The sequence below is a fragment of the Malus sylvestris genome, chromosome 5 (assembly GCF_916048215.2).
Source record: "Malus sylvestris chromosome 5, drMalSylv7.2, whole genome shotgun sequence".
Classification (NCBI taxonomy): domain Eukaryota; kingdom Viridiplantae; phylum Streptophyta; class Magnoliopsida; order Rosales; family Rosaceae; genus Malus; species Malus sylvestris.
In genome coordinates, this window is record NC_062264.1 from 46,602,631 (window position 1) to 46,612,708 (window position 10,078).

A 10,078-nucleotide genomic window follows, 5' to 3' on the forward strand; every position below is an offset into this window, starting at 1 on the left:
CATAAATGCTAAGGAAATTCTAATGATTTTTTTTATAGAATCTTACCCTTCATAGTTTAACGTTTATTTTTATATTAATATTATTAAATATTGAACCAAAAATATTGAGTTCTAATTTGGAAAGGGTCTCTTAAAATTTCTCTCCTTCATATATATATATATATATATTGTTGCTGATACATTTCAGTCATTAATAGCTCTTATAGTGACATAAATTCTATAACTCGCTTTCCCATATCACAATCACTAAAACTAGACTTACAATAAAAAATTAATTATAATTTTTCTTGTTACGACATATTAACTTACAACAAGAAATATGAATTGAAATCATTTTAATTCTTGAGTTTCTTACATTGTTAAAATATGTGTACACAAATAATTTCACTTCTTACCTTTTTGATGTGTTTACAAACACACATGAAATTAGAAAAGTACAAATTTCTCCTTAAAATTCATAATCAAATACTTAAAGATCAACCAGGAGCTAATTGATCCTAGTTGATTCGCTAAACTTGTTTATATTACTTGTCATATTTCTAAGTTCTCCGAATCATTTCTTCTCCAATTTGTGTTGAATACAAATATTCTTAGAGTATACAAAAAAGAGACATATATTATGGTGCACAATGTTTATCTTCTCCGGTGTTGGATGGTTGGACGAACCTTCCATGTGTTCAAAGAATAGTTGCACCTAAAATTGAGAATCCTACCATTGATACCGGTGACCGTACAATACAACTCAGAGACGACCAAGAACAAAATCGAAAGTAAACGCACGAGACGACGAGATGAAATTAATGAGGTTGATGTCTTCTCTATTCTATTTCAGTATTTCTCTATCCTGTATAATATATGCGAATTAAATTTCCGATATTGCTGTTTGTGTGTCATTGTTACATATATAATGCCAAATACTTATCACGTTTACGACTTTACACCCACCACCAACAATAATATAATATACATATTAAATTTCAAATCAACAACGTCACATGAATGGGGCCACACATGTCATCATCGACGTCAGGTAATTGCCCTAGGGACCACCAGTTGGGGAAGAGATCCATTCGGATCTCTCTCACCAAGTGTTAGGGATCTGGAGAGGGAGATGTGGACCTTTAAAATTTGATTAAACGACTACAATTATTATAATTTTTAGATAGACCTTCTGTTTGTAGCCATTGGATCAAATTTTAATGGCCCGGATCTCCGAATCCCTAGAATTTGGTGGAAGAGATCCCCTCGGAGGGGATCTCTTCCCAACCAGTTCAACTTAACTATATGCATGTTTGAGAGATTAATTATTTGATTGATTAATATTTATTATGATTAAGAAAGAAAATGAAAAAAAAAAAAAAAACTCGTTGGCATTGGCTTATTGGGAAGAAAAAACAAGGTATGTCAAAGTTATAGATTGAGATCCTTCCGAATTTTTGTGTTAACAATGCGCCTAGGGATTAATTATTTATTATGATTAAGAAAGAAAATGAAAAGAAACTCTTTGGTATTGGCTTATTGGGAAGAAAAAAAAGGTATGTCTAATTTATGGATTGAGATATTTCCGAATTTTTGTGTTAATAGTGCGCCTTATACAAATTCAAAAATTTGAAAGGCCCGTACTCTCTCTCTCTCTTGAACTGTTCGAATCTCTTAGTCTACGAATTTCAGACACAGAGATTCAGAGTCAATCAAAATCCCAAAATTATAATGAACATATAAATAAAATGAGAATCAAAGTACAAACATAAAAAATAAAAATAAAATAAAAAAAAGTCGAGAAGAATAAAAAAGTGTGCGCATCACGATCAACATTCAACAAGGAGTGATTATGTCTCGTAGATTAAGAATTTGTCCAATCTCAAAGTGGTCGTGACTCGTGAGGCACTCAAGCAACCTTCGGAAAAGGGAATTGGGTCCTCGTCTGAAGCAAAATGCAAATATGTCATCTAATTTAAAGGCAGGAGATTACCCTTTTGTAATTTGCAATCTTGTGCGTTAGTCGGTGGAGCATATCTTTACTTTGCGCAAAAGGACGATACAGGAATTAAGCAAAGCAAGGCCGAAAGCCTTTTAAAAGGACCAACTCCGCCCTGCCTTGCCTGGTGCGGGTACTGCTGGGAGGTGGGATGAGATCAGCATTATCTTAAATCACAATTTATAATAATAATAATTAAGAAAATAAGACAGTGACATATCAAATAAAATAATGATTAATCAAATTAACTAAGTGGCAATTATAAACTCTTAATTTACATGATTATTCAATTCAACATGCAGCCATATGCTTTGAATTTGATGCCTTGAACGTGAAGGTTGAATCCTTCAAGGTTGGATTGGATGGATGGATGGATAAGTGCCGCCCACCGGATCCGAGGTGGGTCCAGACTCCCGCAGCGTTTCAAAACACAATTGAATTGAGATTTGAAATATCAAATTTTCTTGGGGAAGTCTCAAAACATCACAATTCCGTAATTTAATTTAAGATCGAGTCAAGGGAGAATAACGCGAAAATAAATCAAATTGCTAATTTTTCATTTGGCGGATTGCGTAAGGAGTTTGAACAATGATTCATCTCTAATTCTTAATTCGAATCATCAGCGGAGAAGACTGTCGACTTGACTCCTCCCGCTGGTGGTGAGAGTGGCGGAAAAAGGAAAATAAAAACTGGATATGGAGGCGGAGGAGCCATCGAGTGACTGACCTTACGTTGCAGGTGATGATAATGATTTGTTAAATGATGATGGAGGAGGAGGAGGAGGAGGAGGCGGAGCCCTAGGGTTACCATTGGTGGTGGGACGGCGGGTGAGAGCTCTGTTCACCACACTGCCACTCGTGTCCCTACTGAAAACTTCGGCTGTTACACTCAAAAACGTTAATTCTTTGAGGTTTGAACTCAAGGTTGCCAGAAAACCCAAAATCACTGCTTCTTCAGGTGACCAACTTGATGAATCTGAACCCCAAGGAGCTGCTACATACCCAACTGAATGCAACAAAGGTGCCTTAAAAACCTACCTATAATTGTGAGTGAGGTGCTTAAAAAAAAAGAACCCATGAAAAAAAGCTGTGAGGGTTTTAGGTGTTTGGTAAACTGAAAAAAAAAAGCTTATTTTGGAAGTTGCTGTGAGAATAAGCTAAAATCAAAGGAAAAAGCTGAAGCTGCTATTTGTAGCTTTGGATAACTGGTTTTTTTTCAAAGCACACAGAGCTATAGTGCTCCTTTAATGAAAAGACCCACTATCAGATTGCTTTTTTTTCCAAAAGCACTTTTACAAAAAAGTTTACCAAACACTCTGCTGATTTATTTCACAGCCGCTTATTCTCCCAGCACAACCACTTATTCTCACAGCAGTTTTTTTTCAAAGCACAGCAATACCAAACCAACCCTAACTTGCAAGCCTTATCTCTATTTTTCTTTCGTTTTGCATAAATTCGATGGTGTGTAAAAGTGTTTGTATTTTTGACTTTACAAAAAGCATAATCTCCACCATTGATATTAACTTCGTACAAAGTCAGCTAAACACACTTATTTTGTACACATTTTATCAACACAAATAATTACAGGTGACAAATCAAAGAAAAAAGACATATTGTGTGCTACAAGTTAACAATCGAATAGCAATATCTGCATTACAAACGACGGCCTAACTTGTTATCATTAATCTTCAACACTTCACATGCCTCTCAAACTAAAAGATATCCCGAAACAAACTTTACATGAATATATAGAATAATCCACAAGCTCCAAAGAGTAGATTTTTCAAGAAAGGGTAAACTAGCGAATGTTATTGCATAAAACAACCCCAAATGAGCTGGTCATTTCCCCCTCCCCCTCTTCCCCCATAAAAGCTCACTGCATATGTTATGACACAGCTCATTATCTATCCAAATCAGAAAATCAGGCAGCAATCTTGTGGAGTCCTAACTTTACTCTATAACCCTTAGCAGTTTTGCAAAACCATCCTCACCCTGTTTTCTGCCTCCTCTCGAAGACTAGACATAGGCTCACAAGTTTCATAAACTAAAATCTATATCCATAAGTAAAATCACATAACTAGCACTGTCAGAGTTTGAATGATCTCCACTGAATATGATGTTTTCATTATTGGAAGTTATATCCTTCTGATATGCCAATCACAAAAGCATATCAAGAGACATACTTTCTTACTATACGACCGCTAATATATAAATGTTCAATTCTAGTTTGACAACCATCACCAATTCAAGGCTATCATGAACGAGCAAAAGACATAAATGATCATGCTCCCGAACTTGTATACTACATTGCTGACTAAATGCGAAGTAAAGGGAAGGGAAAGGGATGCGGGGGTTTAGAGTTCCAACCCCTAAAAGATCACCAGTGCATACAATGGTTCACAAGAAGTGCAAACCGGAGTATTTCTAATCAACAATCAAATAAAAGTAAGACAGTTCTGGAAACAACATGCTAAGCTTCACCCAATACAGTATAAGTTCCCATGCTTCTAAATCATAGAGCTAACATCTTGTTAATTGGAACGAATCACAAATAAAATCAACTTGTTCAGAGCTAAAACTGCATCATAATCAACTACTTTGTATAGCATCAGATCAGCAAAAGCAGCATTTTATTCAGTTGTATGACATTTCAACACACACTTAAACGACAGCATTGACATCGAATCCAAAAACCGCAACTTTAGATTTCAGATCAAGTATCACATGAATGAATTCAGCACAAAAAGGACAATCTGATTATTAGAGAGAAACCCTAGAAATGTGGACACTGAATTTGCATTTTCATTTCTTGTAACGAGCTACCTCATCGTCGTTGGGGAAAAAGCCCATGAGGCGTCCCGCCGAGTTCTGATAAGCGTACATGAATCCGCCCATTACCCCAATCAGACCTCCGGTCACCATTGACGGCCCTCTAATCCCCGGCTTAATCCCTGTCAAATTCACATAAATTAGAATTCATCAATCAAGATTACTGCTTTAACTGAAGACAACGTGAAAATCGGAGGGGATGCGGATACCGGAGAGGTAGCCGACGGTGACGGATACGCCGGTGATGGTGGCGAAGCGGAAGTAGTCGAGGATGCTGAAGTTGCCGACGACGGTGGTGAATGGAGGGTTCCGATCTATGACCGGGTACTCGGGCTTCGTCGACGCTGTGATGTCTGTGTTCATCTTTGTTCTCTCCTTCCACTTCTACTTCGAAAACGACGCCGTGACACCCTTCAGGCTCTGGTTTTGTTGAGCTCAGCAGTTAAGCCTTCTCTTCTCGCCCACTGGACGCGGTCACGCAGACGACGACTCCATTTGGTATTGTGTGGGCGTGGGTCTGTCTTCTTCATTGCCTTTTGGGCCATCAAAAGTACTTTTATTCAAAATGGGCTTTTTTGAAAGCCCAAATTTAAACTGTGTAACATTTTGCGACACTTTCACGAAAAGAAAATGATGATAGTCAATATTTTACCCTTGATGAGTTGTCAATAACAAAAGTGATTTTACATTATAAGTTAGGCATAATTGTAAGACTTGTTTTTTAAAACTTGTGAATGTTTGAAATATAAATCTGTGTGTATGAATAAGCGGAAAAAAAATTGAGATTATTAAAATCTTTTAAAAAATTTAACGATGAAAATCCGAGTTCAGTTTGTGAAAATAATAGCGTTGTGGAGCGTCTCGTTCTGTTTGGCGAAGAACTTGTCGGGGGTAATCGAAAAGGTGTGTGGCTGCTGGAGAAGAAAGGGTTGGCCCATTTTTTGATAAATATATTTTTTTATTTAATATTTGTTACGTCATCATTTAACGATTAATTTAACAAATTATATAACTAACGTATGACATTAAAATAAAAAATAAATGTATGAGCTTAAAACGTTTTAAAGAAGTTGTATGAGTTTGCAATTGCATCCAGATTTAAGCGTTTAAACTGTAATTATGGTTTTAAAAAATAAGAGACATTTGATATTCTTTAGTTAGGTCAAATAAAATATAATATATAAAGTATTCTCTAATGAGCAGCCGTGGATTATCCTTCGATCACTGAGTTTTATTTATTTATTTATTTATTTTTATATAAATAAAAAAATACATTTACGTTTTTAACATCAATTTTACAAGTTTCCCAGCTCATGACCGACCAAGCAAATCACCGCCTGTGAGCCTTCGACCCACACTTCTTCTTCCTGTTCTCTGCCATTTCCAAACCTCCGAAAAAACCCCAACTTTCAGAAACCTGATTAAATTCTTGGCTCATCGAATAAAGCCGCGGTCTCAATTTTCGGCTTCGGAGCGATGTCAGAGAAGTTCTCGGCGACGCTTCGAATCGGAGATCTCAACGATTTCATTGCACCGTCCCAGGGATGCATAGTCTCAGGCCTCAAAGCCTCCTCAACCAAGCCCTCGGCCAAGCCTGAGGTAAATTTCTCTTCTTTTTTACTTTTCCGGTAAATAAAGAAGTAAAAATTGCTCCTTTACTGATTGTTTTATCTGATTGCCTAATTGGAGCTGAATTAGTAATGTTTAAGCTTGTTGGTAAATTTCTCTTGGCAAAGGTTTCAACTTCTGGCAAGCAAGTGAAAACAGAACCGGTTAAAATTTCACTCAAAGATTGCTTAGCATGCAGGTAATTCATATTTCTTACTTCATACATATGCTTATTGGGTTTATTTATTGGTGATGCTATCAAGTTTAAGTTTTAATCTTTTATTTAAACTTCACTTATTGATTTGCATAGCTTAATTGCCATGTTACTTATTGTTGCTATTTCAAATTGGTGTGTCGACTTTTTACTATCATTATATTTGTGTAATGATATTTACCATTTCAAAATTTCCAGTCGAAAATTGTCAGGGTGCGTAGAATCTATATATTGCTATATTGTGCAAGGCTAGGTACTGTGAAGATAGAATAGCCGGCTTAAACTTTCCGAACTACCAGCTAGATCAACCGAGTTAGAATTCCTTTTGCCGTGCAAAAAGGTATCATAACTATGGTTTTATGGACGTTGCAGTGGTTGCGTAACTTCAGCGGAGACAGTTATGTTGGAGAAGCAAAGTTTGGATGAGTTTCTTCTCAATATTGATAAAGGAAAAGCTGTCATTGTCTCCCTATCTCCCCAATCAAGAGCTTCACTTGCCGTTTATTTTGGAATTTCGCCGCTTCAGGTTAGCTATTGTATTTGAACTCGTTTCGTTTCACCCTACTTTTAATTGTTTGACTTCAGTTCAACTTTCTGTACAATCTCAATAACTGTTCACTATTAATATATGCAATAAGTTAGTCGAGCACACTTGTTGGCATTGGATTTTAACATCTGGAGTTTATTTCAATTTTGGCAGGTTTTTAGGAAACTCACAACATTTTTTAAGTCCTTGGGTGTAAAGGCTATATTTGACACAAGTACCAGTAGGGATTTAACTCTTGTTGAATCTTGTAACGAGTTCATCTCAAGGTACAAACAAAGCCAGTTATCTGATGATGAAGGGCATCAATCTTCATTGCCTATGATTTCATCAGCATGCCCAGGTATATATATCTTAGCCTATAATATTTCGGTATTAGCATCATTCTCTTTTCTGCTAACGCTCCCTCAATAAATTTAACTACTTTGCAGCAGGCTTTTTAATTGGTTAAAGATAATAGTTGAATAGCGCATTGACATTTTGGCCTTAAGTGTTAATGAAATTTGGCAAATTGTTTCTATGATGCACTATAAAATAGCTCTGTTATTGCAGGTTGGATATGCTATGCCGAAAAACAACTTGGATCCTATGTTCTGCCTTATATTTCATCAGTGAAGAGTCCCCAGCAAACAATTGGAGTTATTGTTAAAAATCATGTATGCCAAAAAATGGGTCTTAGGTATGTTTTCTGTCCTTTGTTTCCTTTTTTGGTCGATAAGTGTGATGTGAATCATTACTTCCGTACACTTGTGGCGATTAACTATTCATAACATTTTTAATAATTGATGCTCGATAATATGTATGTATAATTTGAGAAGTTTTGGCTTTGACATAGCTTGCTTTGTTGGACCATTCTATATCAGTGATGAAATTCTTTTGTGTAATTTGTTGTTATTCATGTCAAAATATTTTTGTTCCTCCCTCTTTCTTCTTTCTAAGTTTATTCTGTATCATTTGATAGCCTATCAGTCGGGAAGATGTAAATCCTCTTTTACTTAGAAGCTTATTTAGTACAGCTGAAATTGAGAAATTTCTACAAGATCCGAGCATATATTATCACCATTAAATGTTTATGACAACTAGATGTTCTTGGATCATAGGCAGACTTGTTAACAGGTTCAGTCCACCTCGTCTGATTTTTGTGCTGCCTTTGGCTTATTCAGTTTTGAAAATTTGAAGTAGATAATTTTATATGGGTGAAATTGAATGATTATACTGAAGTATTCACATATCCCTGAATGATTTTATTCGACAGGCCAGCTGATGTTTACCATGTAACTGTGATGCCTTGTTATGATAAAAAGCTTGAGGCTTCACGTGATGACTTCGTTTTTGAAGTCGATCAATCCGAAAATAATGAGAATGAAGGTCTTAGGGTTCCAGAGGTAGATTCGGTGTTGACATCCGGGGAAGTTTTAGACCTGATACAGGTGAGAAATACTTATTACCATCTCCACTTTAGTGGTTACCACTCTGAGCTTTCCAAATAGTGCTGACTTATATTCACTATTTGTTTTCTTTCTTCCTTTTGGTGGTTGCAGTTGAAGGGAGTAGATTTCAAAGGCTTAGAAGAGTCTCCACTAGATAACATGTAAGAGCTGTAAAAGTTTCAATAAGGCTCCTTCCATCTGCTTTGATTATTCTAACAAACATGTTCTGCTAGGTTGACAAATTTTAATGAAGGGCATCTTTTTGGTGTCCATGGAAGCTCAGGGGGTTATGCGGAGACAATTTTCATTTATGCTGCTAAAGTGCTCTTTGGAAGAGAAATCAAGGGCCCTATTGATTTCAAAACAGTTAAAAATTCAGACTTCCAAGAAGTGACTTTGGAAGTGAGTCAAGTTCTTCTTATAGTTTTGAAGGATTGTGATGTAGCTTTTTTGTAATTGTAACTCAAGCTTTGTCACTTTGCATCCCTATAGGCTATAGTACTTGTAGAGCATATAGTTGGAAAAATCTAGGGGCTAATTCCTTGTTTTAGCATTTTCTGTTCATTTTTATGTAGAGTATTGATGCCCTCTCATTTAGGTGGACGGGAAGACTCTGTTGAAATTTGCACTCTGTTATGGCTTCCGTAACCTGCAAAATGTTGTCAGGAAAATCAAAATTGGAAAATGCGATTATCATTTTCTAGAGATCATGGCATGCCCTTCAGGTATTTATTGGTGGTTGTAAATTTTTCTACTCATTAATTCTTCAAATAAATATGTGGTTTAACATGTTGAATTATCGATTATGGGGATTCGAGATTTTGGAAGTAATACTAACCTGAATTAAACAGGTTGCTTGAATGGTGGAGGACAGATTAAGCCACAGCCCGGACAATCCCCAAAGGAGTTGATTCAGTTATTACAAGCAGCTTATATGGAAAATGTAAGTGCTGAACTTATCGTTAGTTATATTTATCGTTGGCCTGGGAATAGTGATGTTGTTTTGGCTTTGAATGGTAATCCTTTAATTTTGTACAGGTCTTGGTTGCTGATCCTTTTGGAAATCCTTTGGTGCAAAACTTGTACGATGAGTGGCTTGAGCATCCTGGCTCAGAGAAAGCTAAGCGACTCTTTCACACAGAGTACCACCCTATCGTGAAAAGTCTAACTTCTCAGTTGCACAATTGGTAAATGCCACCTTCCAAACTCCAGTTTTCTCAACAACATGCGGACATCCCGTGACGGTCCATCTGAGTACCGAGGCTTGTCATCTTCTGGGAGTCGTCAAATTTTTGATATAGAGAACTAATATTTTGTTCAGAGTTTTTTCCAAACTGATTTGTATAGTAAAATGACCTTAATAGAAAAAGAATCAATTACACGCGGTTGTAAAAACCATATAGATCTTGCTTTCTATTGTATATTGTTTTTGGTACACAAATCTTGCATTCTATTGTGTATCCATTTTTGTTTCAA

General features: G+C 36.2%; 2 protein-coding genes across 2 annotated transcripts; one reads left to right on the forward strand and one right to left on the reverse strand.

Annotated features, from left to right (window-relative positions):
- Positions 1–4,590: 4,590 nt before the first annotated feature.
- On the reverse strand, positions 4,591–5,304 carry LOC126620930 (uncharacterized). Its single transcript, XM_050289251.1, has 2 exons — positions 5,016–5,304; positions 4,591–4,928 (listed from the first exon to the last, which is right to left on the reverse strand). Exons 1-2 carry the CDS (start codon positions 5,167–5,169, stop codon positions 4,780–4,782), a joined length of 303 nt encoding a protein of 100 aa, XP_050145208.1. The 5' UTR covers positions 5,170–5,304; the 3' UTR covers positions 4,591–4,779.
- Positions 5,305–6,090: 786 nt separating this feature from the next.
- Positions 6,091–10,078, forward strand: LOC126620920 (protein NAR1-like). The gene is made up of 11 exons (XM_050289240.1): positions 6,091–6,405; positions 6,543–6,613; positions 7,001–7,154; positions 7,329–7,515; positions 7,725–7,851; positions 8,428–8,602; positions 8,714–8,763; positions 8,836–9,004; positions 9,201–9,327; positions 9,454–9,545; positions 9,641–10,078. Exons 1-11 carry the CDS (start codon positions 6,283–6,285, stop codon positions 9,791–9,793), a joined length of 1,428 nt encoding a protein of 475 aa, XP_050145197.1. The 5' UTR covers positions 6,091–6,282; the 3' UTR covers positions 9,794–10,078.

What these genes read in the sequence shown, in the direction of transcription:
- LOC126620930 (XM_050289251.1), bottom strand. Translation starts at nt 5,169, where the DNA reads ATGAACACAGACATCACAGCGTCGACGAAGCCCGAGTACCCGGTCATA. An exon ending in CACCGTCGGCTACCTCTCCG is followed by an intron (nt 4,929 to 5,015) that starts GTATCCGCATCC and finishes TGAATTTGACAG; the next exon opens with GGATTAAGCCGGGGATTAGA.
- LOC126620920 (XM_050289240.1), top strand. Translation starts at nt 6,283, where the DNA reads ATGTCAGAGAAGTTCTCGGCGACGCTTCGAATCGGAGATCTCAACGAT. An exon ending in AGCCCTCGGCCAAGCCTGAG is followed by an intron (nt 6,406 to 6,542) that starts GTAAATTTCTCT and finishes CTCTTGGCAAAG; the next exon opens with GTTTCAACTTCTGGCAAGCA. An exon ending in AAGCAGCTTATATGGAAAAT is followed by an intron (nt 9,546 to 9,640) that starts GTAAGTGCTGAA and finishes AATTTTGTACAG; the next exon opens with GTCTTGGTTGCTGATCCTTT.